The sequence below is a fragment of the Pithys albifrons genome, chromosome 4, assembly GCF_047495875.1.
Source record: "Pithys albifrons albifrons isolate INPA30051 chromosome 4, PitAlb_v1, whole genome shotgun sequence".
NCBI lineage: Eukaryota > Metazoa > Chordata > Aves > Passeriformes > Thamnophilidae > Pithys > Pithys albifrons.
Genome location: NC_092461.1, coordinates 78,131,104 through 78,147,212, shown reverse-complemented (window position 1 = coordinate 78,147,212; position 16,109 = coordinate 78,131,104). Strand labels below are relative to the sequence as shown.

At 37.5% G+C, this 16,109-nt stretch overlaps 1 protein-coding gene across 1 annotated transcript; it reads right to left on the bottom strand.

Annotated features, from left to right (window-relative positions):
• Window positions 1-358: 358 nt before the first annotated feature.
• CLUL1 (clusterin like 1) lies at window positions 359-14,953 on the bottom strand. The gene is made up of 9 exons (XM_071553126.1): window positions 14,894-14,953; window positions 13,869-13,978; window positions 12,427-12,575; window positions 10,429-10,596; window positions 8,069-8,513; window positions 6,844-6,981; window positions 3,692-3,906; window positions 2,447-2,617; window positions 359-649 (listed from the first exon to the last, which is right to left on the bottom strand). The coding sequence occupies exons 2-8, from the start codon at window positions 13,969-13,971 to the stop codon at window positions 2,450-2,452; spliced, it is 1,386 nt and encodes a 461-aa protein (XP_071409227.1). The 5' UTR covers window positions 13,972-13,978; window positions 14,894-14,953; the 3' UTR covers window positions 359-649; window positions 2,447-2,449.
• Between the last annotated feature and the right edge of the window lie 1,156 nt (window positions 14,954-16,109).

The following is a 16,109-nucleotide window of genomic DNA, read 5'->3' as shown; positions in this document are numbered from 1 at the left end:
ATTTACAAATACCAATGAAAGCTAAAGTGTATAATTTAGGAAAAAACAGACCTCTTTACTGATAAAGGCTGTTAATTAATTAAAAAATAAACTCCAGAGTCAAACTACAAGTAAGAAATGCCAAAGGCAGAAGATTTACTCATTACTGCATATTCAGAAAAGTCATTTAATGTACACAATAAACATCAAAAGCATCTGGAAGAAGAAATGGAATATTTTCATTGCAAAATAATATGCTACATTCATATGGAAATCTGGTTGATTCAGACTTAGTTGAATGGGCAACATCTGTAGGGACCAATCTTGAAAAGGCTTAAGAATGTGCTGGAATTTAAGAATGCAAATAGAAATTACTCATATGCTTACAGCTGTTTATTTCCTTTGCATAACCAGAGCCACAGTTCATTATCAAAGATTACCTAATTTACAGCATAAAGAGCATCTCATTTAAATAAATGAATATTAAAATAAATTTGGGGTTGATTTTGATTTAAAATATTTCTACAGTCTTTGGATGCTAGCTCATATGTCACAGTATTTACTAAGCAAAGTTTTATTTATATGCAACTATTTTAACCATAATAATTTAACAATTAGCTGTATGTTGAGCATAGGGGTCAAAGAAAAAGGATTTCACACATCTTCTTTCCTAGGAAGAAAAAAAAAAAGAAATTACACACTTTTGGTTTGGATTGAGAAAAATACATTAGACAAATTAGTATATGTGGAATGTATCAGTGTCCTACTATAGAAATATATAAAACAAAAAAACCAAAGAAAAATGGATTTTTTCCTTTTTCCATTCTTATAGATCTTTTCATTTTCTTTTAGACTTCTATCCCCTCTTTAATCACATTTTCTTGTATCCTAAATCTTGTGCAAACTGAACGTAAAATGGTAGTGTGATCTGGAAAAGGCACGCCACTTACTTTTCTTGGGTATGAAATGGCCACAAAAGATATGTTGCACAGGAAAATCAGCCTAAGATTCAGGCTAAAAATCATAATCATACTAAGGAAATAATTATTGTCATTATGAGGTATAACGTTATCTGAAGAGAATATATTGTTGATAACTGCTTATGACTTACAGAGAATTTTGAAGAAAATTTGAAAGGGAAACTGTTTGAGCATTTTATTCTATAAATACAATGTTTTTGTTTCAAATATAGTATGTACATAATTTCAACAATATTTACCTAAGCAAAGTTCATGGTGAGGTTTATTGTATTACATCTAAATTTTGAAGCCCACCTCAGCCTCTCTGGTGGGAGTGATTTCTTTTATCTATTTAGAAACTGTTCATCTGACCTCAAAAGAATAACCAGAGTTAATACAAAATACTGAATTTTTTTTTCATCTACTTGATTAATGTTGAATGCTTTTTTCATGCCTCCTGGGACTTCTCTGTGTGTTTAGGTCATGCTTCAATTGCTGAGTTGAGGATATCAAGACACCCATGACCTAAAGAGGAGGTATGTCCAAATCTAGTCCTTCTCAGAAGACCGGGGGGACAAGGTAGTGACTTGCCTGAAGGTCTCATGTATGTTGTGGCTCTGCACCTTGGTAGAATCAGCTGTGAGAGTTGGAGGCTACTAAAGCTGTGCATCCCAGGACCCCCTGGGAAGGGAAACCCGGGGAAGGGTGGCTTACAAGCTCCACAGCAGCACGATGCCACCTAAAACCGCACCTTCTTTCCTGGAGATTCCCTGTGGGGTTAGAGTCATGAAGCCTTTTCTTCTCCCTGTCTGCCTGCCTGGTTCTTCCTTCCTCATCTGGAAATCCCTTACACATGAAGAGAGCCTTCTTATGTGCCCTTTCTAAATAAATGGTTAGAAGCCCATGAAAAGGATCTTCCTGTGCTTGTTCCTACAAGTCATACTGCAGATTCTGCAGACATTGTGAGTCTGAGCGGAGTGCTGCTAATGGAGAAATGTTATGGTAAGACAGTTCTTTCAAGTCCTGGTGGTGCTATTCACTTTGCACTACATTATCATAAAAAATAATATGAGTACTCTCTTAAACACCAGTGAAGATATAAAAACCCCATAATGAATAGTAGTAATTCCAGTTTGTTCATGATGAATGAACACAAAGACATGGTTTTCGATGCCAAGACACTGGACTGTGGTTGTGAGGCAATTTTTTTCTGAAGAAATATTTATAACCACATTACCTCATCCCAGATGTTACTTAAAGATTGAGGGTTTCACTGTTAAATAAGTCAAATCATTTAATATCAGCTTGTCTATATCTGCAGGCTAGAACATTGAATGTTTGTTTGTGTTTTCCATAATGCTTGTGTTTGTCTCAATCAGTATGTTGTTTCTGAGGAGGCAGTCTTGTGTATAGCGTGACTGAATTCTGTTCCATCTAAAGTTTATTGCAATGTAAACAACTCTTAGGAAGATTTGTGTTTTCTACAAAAGGAGAAAGAATGAACTTACCACTTAAAAATTCTGCTTATACAATTGCAGTGCTTTCCCAGCTACATATTCAATGAATTCAGCACTCTCTGGGTCTAAGTTGGGAGGAACTTTAATGGTGAAAGTAGGTGAAGTCAGAATATTCACATCTACCACAGTTTCATTTTTACTGGAGGGATCCCCAGGTACAACCTAGAAGAGATCAGTACTTTAGATACTACAAACTACTGTGTACTTTCAGTTTTGTTTATACCTACTGTGCCCACTGTCTTAAATCGACTTCTCTACTTCTTTAAATTGCTTTCTTCTGAAAAGACAGTGGGTGTCTGAATTAATGCCAAAGCTTATTGTATGTGGTGGAAAGAGCTGACGTGGCACTGCAAGACCATATTAAAGAATTGCATGTTAATAATTATACCATGAACTACATCTATAAAGAACTTCTGTTCTCCTAATGAAAACTCATGAGTTGTCTCACTAACTTCAACATCACTTTTGTGTAATTGAAGTTATTTATTCCTATGTGTTTTTCTAAACCAGACTTAGTTCTGTAGCTTCATTTTCCTAGAACAGATGGCTCAGACTGAGTTAGGGAAGTGTGCCTGTCTCCTTTTAACTATTTTGTGATTTTTTTTTCTTGTAGATTGCACCATTGTTTTGTATAAAGGTTTTGTAGTAATAGTAGTACATTGTATTTCTGAGTTGAAAAGGAGAATTTGTCCCTTGCCCAGGAAAAAGGAGTGAATTTACCTTGGATGTATTCTTGTGTGTGAGATACAATTAGTCATTATGTATTTATTGGAATATTGACAGATGCTGTCAGACATATGCAGCTTCCACTGAAACAATCTGTCTAACATTTGCCTTCCTTGAACTTTGTAATATATAGGTACAAACACAGACAGATACCTAGATATTCAGTGATCCAATAAGGATGTGTTACTGACTGGTACAGTGCAGTTTATCTCTGGAGGTAATCTGAGGCCAGTCAAAGCTACGAGTGTAAATTTACTCTTACCAGACAGTGATTCAGGTTAGTCTGTCAACCATCCATCAGACTGAAAGGATTTAGAAGAAAATAGTTTCTAGTCTCAGGAGTTTCAGCTCATCAAGAGATTACCAAGCATACACAAATTCAGCATGAATAGGAACGTTCTGTTGTACAACCAAACATTACACATGTTTATCTACAACCCCCAAGAGTGTAAATATGAGCAAAGTGCAGGCCAAAGGCATCAGTAACTCCCTTCAGAAGACAACCCTTACCTTAACTATATTGAAAATGCTTTCTGGTCCGATGGTCATATTGGATAACTCAGACACCCACCCAAATCTTTCTTTCATTTTGTTCAACAAGTAGGAAGTGTCTTCTGTGTGATGCCGAACTACCTGTAGAATCTGCTCATACTGCTCCCCTGAGAGATTTACCAGCTTAAAGGCTTCATCAAACTTTATGTGCAGCTCAGGAACATTTGGGCAATCTGTTAGAAAAGACAGCATTATGTCTTGTATTTCATCATTTCTATCTGAAGTAATGAAAACTGTAAAAACATCTAGCAAGGGGGCATGGTTTGGGTTGCTCTTTAAATAATGCTGAAAAAAAAAAAAGAGAATTATTCTTGCTGACCTCATTTGGTAGATTTAGTTTAGGCTCATAATGACTTAATGGATTCATTATCCCATTTATTGTATTACAATGACTTACCAAATAGTTTAAGTTTTATATCGTATTGCATGGCAATAGATTTTCTGTTACCCTAAATTAGATCTGGTAGATTTTACATATAGCAGCTTCATAATCTCCTTATACATTATGGTTTTTTTTTAATTGCTCATATTCCATTATCAGTCTATTCTGGGTACATAGACTGCAGGGCAGGGACTGGAGGAACAGCGTTCCTCCCACTGTAAGAGATCAGTTTTGAGACCATATGAGGGACCTGAATATTTGTAAGTCTGTGGGACCTGATGAATACTGAGGGCATTAGCTGATGTAGTAGCCAATCATTCTCCATGGTATTTAAGAAGTCACGGCAGACAGGTGAAATCCCAGGTGACTGGAAAAAGGAAAATATTGCACTGATTTTTAAAAGAGGTAGTAAGAAGGACCCTGGGGATTACCACCCTGTCAGCCTCACCTCTGTGCCTGGAAAGATCATGGAACAGATCAATACACAGCATGACTTCACCAGGGACAAGTCCTGCATGACCAACCTGGTGGCCTCCTATGATGGAGTGACTATAGCAATGGACAAGGGAAAGGTTAAAGATGCCATTTATCTGGACTTCTGTAAAGCCTTTCACATGGTTCCACACAGCATTTTTCTTCCTAAATTGGAGAGATGTATTTGATAGATGGACTGTTCAGTGGAAGAGGAATTGTCTGGTTGGCCAGATCCAGAGGGTAGTGGTTAACAGCACAGTGTCCATATAGAGATCAGTGGCAAGTGGTGTCCCTTGGGGGTCCATACTGGGACCAGTACTGCTTAGTATCATCAGACAGTGGAAATGAGTTCATCCTCAGCATATTTGCAGATGACATGAAGCTGAGTGGTGCTGTTGACATGCCTGAGAGATGGGATGCCATCCAGAGGGATCTGGACAAGCTCAAGAAGTGGGCACATGGGAACCTCGTGAGGTTCAACAAGATCAAATGCAAGGTGCTGGGAACCCCGGTATCAATATAGGCTGGGGGGTGAAGGAATTGAGAGCAGCCCTACAGAGAAAGACTTGAGGGTGCTGGTGGATGAAAAATGGAACGTGAGCCAGCAATGCACACTTTTGCCCAGAAAGCCAACTGTATCCTGGGCTGCATCCAAAGAATCCTGGTCAGCAGGTCAAGGGAGGCGATTGTGCCTGTCTAATCTGCTCTCATGAGACCCCTGCAGTACTGAATGCAGGTCTGGAGTCCTCAGCACAGGAAAGACATGGATTTGTTGGGGCAAGTCCAGAGGACGGACACAGAAATTATTAGAGGGCTGGAGCACCTGTCCTACAAGGACAGACTGAGAGACTTGGGGTTATTCAGCCTGAAGATGAGAAGACTCAGGGTAGACTTACTGTGGCATTTGAAGAAAATCTGTGGCATTCAGTACCTGAATGGGGCCAAACTTTTTATCAGGGCCTGAGGACAAGGGATAATGACTTTAAACTGAAAGAGGATGGATTTAGACCAGATATAAGGAGGAAGTTTTTTACACTGAGAATGGTAAAACACTGAAATAAGTTCCCTAGAGAGGTGGTAGATGTCCCAATCCCTGGAAACCTTTAAGTTCAGATTGGATGGGTCTCTGAACAACACAATCTAGATGATGTCCCTGCACATTGAAGGGGCCTCAGACTAGATAACCCATAATTGTCCTTTCTCAACCAAAGTATTCTGTGATACAAGGTTTTTACAAGAAATCCTGTAATATATGTTAGTGTTCCTGTTGAATGCTAAGTCACCAATAGCTAGACATTAGTATGGAACTATTATAATCTTCAATGAATTCAGAAAATTCCTGTTTTTTCTTTACTAGAATATGAATCTTAAACAAGAACATTTGATTAAACTTATACAAAAATTATTCTGGAAAAGTTCAATTTATGAAACGGGATTGTCAAGGGACACCTTCAGGCTGATAATACAGTAACCACAGTTACAAACTGATATCTGTAATACACAGATGAAGATAAAAAGGTATTTTTAGTAGTCTGATATTCTTTTCAAAATGTGTCATTGGATCATTAATATTTGCCACACTAGAGATATTCTGAAGACATTTGAATTTAAGCATATTCTCTGGCTTTTAAGACCTAAATAATTCTGGAAATACAGATGTGTTATGCTGCAGTGGGAGTACTGACAGTAGTTCTACATGATGTAGTCTGAATTTTTTTCAGGTGCCCATGAACAGTGCATGCCAGAGCTCTGCCATCTCCTTACATACTGGCAGGAAGTCCCTTTTTTGTCAGGTCTGTTTGCTGACATGGTTCAACAAAGAATAATTGCTTTCCTTGTGGCAAGCTGAATGTTACCTGATGTTACACCTGGTTGTCAACAGGATAAGCAAGTGTCTGTCAGGAGTTTGAGCTTCTCCTCACTTTCTGCTCAGCACTGACATGTTGTTTCTTTGCAGGATGGAAGCTCTAACAAAATATATTGGTATTTTGTTATAGACTGTAGAACTTCTCTTTGGACCACCAGTGGTATGTTAACAACTGAGTTATAGTGACACTCTGTGGAGACAGTGGGGAAAGCTAATTGAAATCATCTAGAATGAGGAATGGTGATTGTATCCTAGTTACAGTAAAAACCCAGCACCTGAATCTTGATTCCAAAAATATGAAGACAGCACAGTAGGAAATGACAACCTTAAACTCTACAAACCATTAATCAATACATTACAGGAATAAAAAGGAAAATAGCTATTTACCATGCAAAAGATTGTCTTGACAGTTCTGACATCGCTCATGAAACTGTGGACATCCAGAGGAGTTCTCCCGAAGCTCCTTGCACTGAGGTCTCTGGCGCCCTGGCACAATTTTTGAGAACATGCCACTTCTGTCAGAATCTGGAATGAAGCCATAGTATGTTTAGACTGACATTAAGCTTAGAGTCTTGATAAATATACATACATTACCTAGTCTGAGTTCTTTCAAGGAATTCATGCCACTGTACTATATTCCCTTATAAAGATACTAGTGTATCCCCACTAATAACCAAACAATTGCTAATATTATTACACAGTATTTCTATAACATCTGAGTTCTGGTAAGATCTTTTTGACTCTTAGAAGTTGTTTCATAATCGCATACAGCTAGATGAGAGCACAGTACCAAAAGTTATTTCTGAGGTAAAATGGCTCCTGATACAGAAAAGAATTTTGAAACTCCATTGAAGAATCACTTAACTTTATATTTCCTGATGGACATATACTGGGTATGTCACCTGCTACTCAAGAGTTATCACATGTGCTCATTGACAGACAAGCACCAGCATGCGTTTAAATGATGCTTGGTTGTTTTTTTTTTGCACTAGTAAAATATGAAGTTTATTTGTACTCTAAAAGCCGGTCATATTTTTTTTCCTTCACCGAGAATTGTCTCCAACAACATGCCCAGAATTTTCTGGTCACAGAAAAACCTGGTAGTTGGTCCTTATTTGACTGGTATGTGATTGGCACACTACATTGCTGCAGTGGACTGGAACAGGACTTGCAGCTGTCAAGCATCATATGCCTTGACATCTCACATTCTAATATTTTAGAATTGGCGACCTGTCAATAAGATATGATATAAGTCATATCCTGACAAATGCTGAGATTAAGTCTGTCAGTCAGCCTTATGAAAACCTGCATCTGTCCTGAATTCAAGGGCTCCTGAGGAACTCCTGCAAATGGCTCGAGAACTGCCATGAAAGTCAGGCTGTGTAGGACCCATTAGTCTCTCTGCAACATTTCCCTGAGATTTCTAGATTATTTTTACCTGTTTATTTAACTGATAAAATTATCCTTGACCCACGTCTCTTTAACCAAGAAAACCTCCAGAACTTTCTTAAAGTTTCTCACACTAACATACTGGAAACTAAACTATGGTTTAGCAATACCAAGGGGTTTGATGTCATTGACAGTGCAGTTGGTTTTCATCTGTAACACTTGCCTCTGATTTGTTCTGGCAAATCTCTTCTATAATCTCTGTATTCATCAAATACTTCTGTAATCACCTCACTAATACCTTCAAACACAGTCTTGCTGAAATCAAAAACTATCTGTAAGAAGCCAGGCATAGCCCAGCCTTTCTGTGAGCTGTCATTTCCGGTCGTGTACTCAGGTAAAGCTGGCATGCTGGGGGACTCATTCAAGTCCAGATTAGACATGAAAAATGTCTGAAAAGACTGGTCAAATTCTTTTTGCATGTGCTTGAAAAAAATGAAACTTCTGTCAAATATTGAGCCCACATCCGATAACAGTTGGCTAAATAAATCTTCCATTTTTACTAGCTGGGTATCCTCTTTCTCAGATTTTTCATTAAACTGGATGTCTTTTCCTTGATCCTCATGAAAACTGAAAATGAGTGGAGGTATTTTCCTCAAAAAATCTTCAACCTGTGTATAAGAAGGAGACAGATCAGCTGCTTGACAAGTTATCAGTTGGTCATCTCTCAGGCTCTAATTTTACTCTTTCAAATACCCATAGAAACAATGCCCTCTTAATAACTGCAAACACAGCATATTCTCTGAAGTAATGTAAGACACTAGACACTAAAGAGGGGAAGTACATTCAATCTAAATCATTAGCTGTAAATCAGACCTGGAGTAAAAAAGTTGCCAGTTGCCCTTTAATCTGTGGAGGCTCAAAGTTACTATTGGCATTTGGGTTTCTTCCAGGAAACAATTGGGACTTTATCTTGAAAAGATGTGAGATGCATTTCTATGTACTTATGTGCAGTGTAGGGAACAGAAAGTGATTGTTCTTGCCAAGATTTGTAAAAAGCCTGCCTGCTCTCACCAATGGGCAATTCCTTGTGTCCCTGTGCCAAATGAAACCCGACAAAATCAGAAAGCAGTGGCTCTCAGTCCAGGATTTGATGATGGAAGAGGCCAGGTGTCAACTCTGCTACACAGAGTTCCCAGTTCCTCAGGCACTGGTTCCCTTCTCTGTGCTTTAAGGCACTATTTTTGCTTGAGCTGATGGAGTGCTCTTTGGAGCCACACTCCATGGCATTGGGAAACAGGTAAGCATTAAGAAGCACTCTGCTAAACACATACATATACATATAGATACATATAGACAGCTCTATATATACTTTTGTTAAAAAAATCAGATCATCAGCTTGATCTGACCACTAGTGCAGCTCAGAGGGAAGGTGAATTGTGAAACAACGCTGTAGGAACAGCCTAAGGCAGCATTGCCCCCTCAGCCACAACTATCCTCTCTGTCCTCTTTTTTTTTTTTTAATTATTTAGGTCACAACATATTTCTTACTTTGAATGCTTCAAATAAGCCATATAGCTCACTGAGCAAGTTACCAAGAGGGTCAAAGACAGTGCAGTTTATAACTTTTACTGCAGTAATTTCAGCATCCACAGACTCTTGAAAGTCCAAGAGATACATCTGACATATCCATGAGCAGTATCTAAAATGCTAAATATGATTTAATATCTCCCACATTTTAACCTGAATTAGTGTAAGAATATACACAAATGTTAAACATCTTTGCTCTAAAGCTTGTCTGAACCACACCATATTTAATGTTAAAGTTATTGTGCTTTTTAGTACATGGAGAGGTGAAAGCTAGGTAATCTGGCTAACATTTCAGTAGCAGTAATTGCAGTTTTAGTTGTTAAACTGCACTTAAAGTGTATGCCAAACAAAAAAAAACAAGCAAAACAAAACAGTGATTACAATTTTGTTAAATCTTGTAGTAGTAACAATTTGCTAGCCAGGAAAGCATATTTCTTTCTGGTAGAAGTAGGAGAATCTCCTTTTCTGTCAGGTTCCTTTATTAAAAGAACAGTTAAGCATTTTTAAGCTTTTTTGTTACTTAAAGAGTTTATTTAAAATAACTATAGGAAAGAATGATGATGTAGAGGTAGTTGATTTTTTTCCCCATTGGAATTTTGCTACCTACATCTACACTTCGAACTTTGTCAATTTTCAGATGCAGCATGAAGAATCTATATGGTATTTTCCCCAAATGGTTATTGAGCATCCTAACGCAAGTTCTACTGTGAGAGAAAACATTGTATATCTGGAATGAGTTGATTGGAGTCAAGGGAATAATCGGTGTCCTTGGAGTCTCGCCAGGGTGCAACTGAACTCATTTTGGCTCAATGTTCAATGAATATAATCACATGTAATCTCTGCCATATAACTTCACATTTCCAGGCCCTCCAAATCAAATTATTTTTAGCAATCTGATATAACTACAGATCAGGCAAATGATAAAATAAGTTCTCCTATTTCTAAGACTTTTAGGTGAATTCAGGAGTATTCTCCAGATACAAAGTTTCTACCTACCTTTCTTTTAAAGGTAGAGACACCATGCTTGCAAGTTGTATAATATCTCATGCAGGTACTTTCTAAACAAGATTCACATTCATCCCATAAATTTTTCAGGGATACTTGACATTGTCTTTCTTCTTCTTCCAGTCTTGCCTTTACTTCATCCATAAGTCGCAAGGCTTGCTAAATAAGAAAAAAAATTCAATTGAGGGTAATTTTCAGATTATTGTTCTAACTACTTATCTCAGTATTGATCACTCATTTTGACTATTTTGGGATCCTTTTTTTAGCTTATCCCTAGCCATTAGGGTAGGTTATCATCTTAGCTGCAGTCACTGATGGAAGGAGCTGAAATTTGAAAACTATTTCCTTAAGGACTTTTCTGATGTTGTTCCCTCAGGAGGCACAGCTTACAGAAACAAATGGATCTCTACAGTCTACCAGGATCTTTAATGTTATGAAAAAAGCCCACATATCTTTCTGTGTAAGAAGAATTGAACCTCCCACATGGTCATGCGCTCAACTCATGTAATTTTTTCTTCCTGTCATCTGAACAGTATTCGTCTGTTCCACAAATAGTCCCTTTTTTGTTGCTTTTCTCTATTCTTTAATGGATTGATATTTCATCAGGCTAGGTCCTTGCCATACATGAAGTCTTTCTGTAATGCAGAATTATATGAAAGTATAGCATTTCTGCACTTTGGAAGTACACTAATCAAAAGACTATAGTGGGGTTTTTTTCTTCCTGCACTTATGGAATTGTGAGGCACTCCTTCCATACTGAAAGGAAACAAGATACATTTTACAATGCTGGTTCTATTTAGTGGATCCTTCTTCATCAGGTAAAGCACAAAGCTGAGCAGATCAGAAACAGCATTTTTGGAATTGAGTTGGCAGTGGAAAGACAGAGAAGTTCTTTCTATTGAAGTAGATTGCACATCATTAATTTCTCTCTGCAGTTGGAACATATTTTAATAGTTTAGGTTTCCAAACAATGTTCCAAGTTATTCCTAAGCATGACAGAAACCTTTTAATTGGTTGGACTTACTCATTTTGGCAGCATTTCAATAAGGAAGAGGCTCATAGAAAAGAAAACTCTCAGAATGTGCTTGATGGAGACAGTAACTGCAGTCTTTGTAATCTATATTTAGTTATTTTCTGATCTTTCTAATACATTTATTCAGTGTTTTATGAACTCTCACTGTTGATGTAAGTTCTGTGTAAATGAAATCATCTGGTAAGAGCTAAAAAGACTATTGATTGGGAAAATGCAGTGGTGTTCCTAAAGATGCAAGAGAGCTGTCAGGTACTTTTTGGCTTGCTAATACAAATAGTTTAAACTGACTCCCAGATTTCGGGCCAAGAGGGAATTTTTCTTCAACCAATAGTTAGGATCTTTGTATTTTTTTTAATATACAGTAATCTCTGTTTCTTCAGTTCATCTGAGCACATGGCTCTGAGCCTAAGCATTGAACTATGACATTGGAAATTTTCCTGATTCACTGTTCTTTCTCTAGGGCATGTTATCATTTGTGCCTTTGATTTTTTTCCTCAAGGCCAAGCAAGCTGGGAAACATCTTGTGGCCTCAAGTGTACAGAGACACAGAGGGCAGAGCTGCTGGACCTTCCACATAAAACACTGTTAAACAGTTGCAGTTGCCTTGGTGTGAATTCAGTGGAGCAGTGGATTTTTAGAAATGAGTAGTAGGTGCGATTTTCTTCTACTGGTGAGACAAAGGGGCAGAAGCAGATCCTCTATTAATCCTGTGATCAAATAAGAGATGTATGCTGCTTGGATCATGCATACAATGTGGTGTACATTCTTTCCAGAAAAGGGGAGAGAACAAGGGATCCCATCTGTATTGCTTATTGGTTTGAGCCCAGTGGCATGCTGTACTACTTCCAGGAGCTAGGCTAAATCCTTGTACAGCCTGTCTCATCTTTGATTAAAAATAGCCACAATCTAAAAAAAACACAAACACAACCCCCCCCCCCCAGATGCACTGATGTTACCTGTTTTTCTTCACTGCTCTTCTTCAAGGTTTTCATCAGATCTATGTGCTTATCTTCATTTCTTTCCATCATAATTTTCATCTGCTTAATACCAATCAAAGCCTTCTTTACCTCTTCATCTACATACTTCTCTCCAACTTCAGATAATTCTAAAAAAACCCCAAATTATACAGTGACTTTTAACACTATTGCAAATTGTCATGCACAGCTGATGAAGGAGAATAAAATAGCTCTGTGTTGCCCTACAGTGGCAGAGCCAAATTTCGAGACAGTGAATGCTGAATAACACTGAATCAAGACAATTTCCAAATAAGAATCTGGCCCAGAGCCTTTGCAAGGGTCAGCTGTATGTAACTCAAGCTATATAACTGACCATCCCCACTGCTGATTACTGAATCCCTGAACAGTTGAGGCTGGAAGGCACCTTTGGAGATTACTGAGTCCAGCTGCCCTTAAAGCAGCATCAACTAGAGCAGGTTGCTCAGGACCTCATCCTGGCTTTTTGATATCTCTAAGGATTACTCATCAGTTTTCTGACATAATCTATATATCTATCTTTGATCTGATAGCAGCCTGTGACAGCTTCCCCTTACATTTTGAAAATGTAGATTACAGAGACCTGCAATCTGTTTTCATAGTAATAAAATAGTAGTAAAATTTCTAGATTTCCTAGATCATTTTTGGTAAAAGCCTGGGCTGGCCCACATGTTGCACTTTCAAGCTCTGCATGATTGCCTAATCTTCATCTGCATTTGTTCCCTTTGCAGAAATACCCTGCATACACTAGAGCTATACAAAACAGGGAAAAAACATATCACCCTGAGACTGTCAAAAGCACTTGTCAGTCATTTCTTCTTTTATGTCTTTCTTCCTCACCCCTTTTTGTTTGTTTGTTCCAGAAATATGATTAATATAAACTGAAATAAAGGAATATTTAATGGGGCTTCTATTCACAAAAATAAAGCCATGCTTAGAAAGTGTGTATATGCAGAATAATTGCTATTTTCTAAATTAAGTAATTTTATTTAAATTATTTGTAAAGGACACTTTTTCAGCCAAGTATGTAATCATAAACATTTTCAAAGATTATTTAAACAAACAAAATTTTTCAAAACCTGTTGAATTGAATTTTAAGTTAATTTTATATTGTAATGATCTATGAGCAACAAAATAAAGTATAATAATCCTGTAAATACTTTCTTTGTTGTTGTTTTTACAAGGAGATGCTTAGCTGTTAATCCCTTTGCTTTCTCATCCTACTTATTCTTATGTCCCCATTGTGTGTATGGATGCATGCAGCCGGCTTTATTATGGTTTCTAAGCTCCACACATGAAAGTGGAACCTCTTGATGCCAGTGAGTGTGGAAGTCAAAATGCAGTAGCCAACTGGGGACCTGGGCCCAGGGCCTTCGGGCACACCCTGGCAAGAAGAGCATACATACGCTTCAGGTTTTCCCGGAGATTCATTTCCTCCTGCTTTGTTGGTGCACACTGATGACCATTCAGCCATAGCACATATATTATAATTATCCAAGAGGACTTCATGTTCTTTCTGTTAAAGAAAGAGGTTGGTGCAGTTAAATGTAAATATTGTCATGCTGTTCAAATGCCTACACTTAATGTTTGCTAAGTGTTGTACAAGTTCCCACTTCTTTTGTCGTTGACTATGGTTTCTAAGATTTACAGCACACACTTAAATGCTGCTCTTACTGAAAATACACGGGTAATAAGCTTAACCTCATTTGTAATTATCTATTTAGATTAATTAGATGAATTCCACTGTATTTGCACAGTGGTTAACAAAATCAGGACATAGATTTATAAAACCAAAAGCTTATGCAGCACAGTCTGTCCCTTTTCTACCTTGAGAAACACACTAGTTACTGATCTCACACTATGTCCTTAGTTCATATTATGAATGCATCCATGCTAAACCTTATTGCCAATTTTAAAATGAGAAATGTCTGGAATGCCGTTTCCTTCCTTGTGTCAAAACATGTGATTCCTTTCATTGTCCTTCAGAATAAGAATTAAAATATGAGATGTAATGACAGGTGTGCCAAGAAATTGACAATTAGAACAGTTTGTAAACAAACAGATCAGCAATTGAAAGAAATTCCTACAAACTAAGGGAAAAAAATGCCATTTGCTTTATTTCCCTCCTAAGAGCAGAGGAGGAAGATTTATTTTTCAGAAACCATGCAATGACACTATATATTTCTCATCTGATTAAATGAACACAGTATTTAAGTGCCTTCTTGTTAGCTGATCTATAGCCTTCTTGGAGATGCAATCATCAGCCACAAGTGCATATGTAAATTAAAAGCCTAGAATTGCTTATAGCCTGGATTTATTTCTATAGTTACTTGCATATTGTACCTTTACATTTATAGCAAAAGACCAACTAACTTTGCAAAGAAATACAAACAGATTACGAAAGAACAGTAAAAAAACCCAGCATATTTACCATGAATACTGAAACACCTCTTCTGCAAAATTGCTCCCTGCGCCAGGAAGGGGCCGGGCTGTGGTCTGATCTAATTTCTGGGAGTGTCAGGGATTTTGCCATGTTCTTCTTATCTGATGAGAAGGTCCTTAATCCTATTAACAGGACGTTTTGTCATTAGTCTAGAGGATTTTGTATGTGTGGGACTTCATGATCATCTCTGTGGGCAAAACCACCAGGGGGAGTGTTGGGCAGCATTGCCCAACTTAATGTAATTTGGAACTGCTATTTTTGTGTAGTCAGTAGCCTTTTGTCTTACTCGTTCTTCCATCATCTTACCTTTACCTTAGGAGACACCTGCAACTTATATTAGTGAAATTGATATCATTAATTTGGTTAAAAATAGCTTCCAACTTTTAATCTCTTCCGCGTAGTTTTAGTTTGCTATAAAAACCACTGAATTATGTAAGAACCTTCTTTATATACCATTTGAAGGTACAAGAGTTGAAAAAAAAATCAGGAATCCACGTGCTGGCTGGCATGAGAGTAGATTCTGAAATGAGATAAGCAATTTTTGGTGTTTTGTACTTCATTATACTTGCTAATATTTTGGGGGTTTGGCCTCTTAATGTTATTTTCTTCAGTTATTCCATGTCTGCAAAATATGTCTGTACAAAGTTTTGGATACTTTGAAATGTGATATTTAAATACTTGTAGATGCTTGATATAAAATGGGGACAAGTGTTAGCAAATCATATGTCACATTGTGATATTAGTCAATATTACTGCCTTGTAGTCAAAGAGGAGATGGGGAAAGTGGATGTCTTTATCCCATGATCTGTAACAGCAGTTTTAAAGCATCTCATTGGTTTTTGTTTACCTCATAATTCGTTTACCTCTTAGGCAAGAGATTTGAGGGGTTTATAATTAAACACATTATCGGGAAGAATGAAGACTCCATTAGCTCTGATGGGAACTGCAAGTCCTCAGTTTGCATTAAAAATTAAGGTAGCTTCATTCTTATTTCTGAAAATAATGGATAGAAGGAAATGAGTATTTTGTTGTAATCTATATGAATTGCTGTCTCATTGAAATGCTGCTAACTTGACCAAGACTCATCACTACTAAAAACCTTTCAAGTTCTCTTTTGTGGAAATACCAAGCAGGTACCCCTGCAGACTTTACAGTCTCCTGGCCAGACTGTTAAGCATTCCTGGTTCTTGGGCTGAAGTGGAAG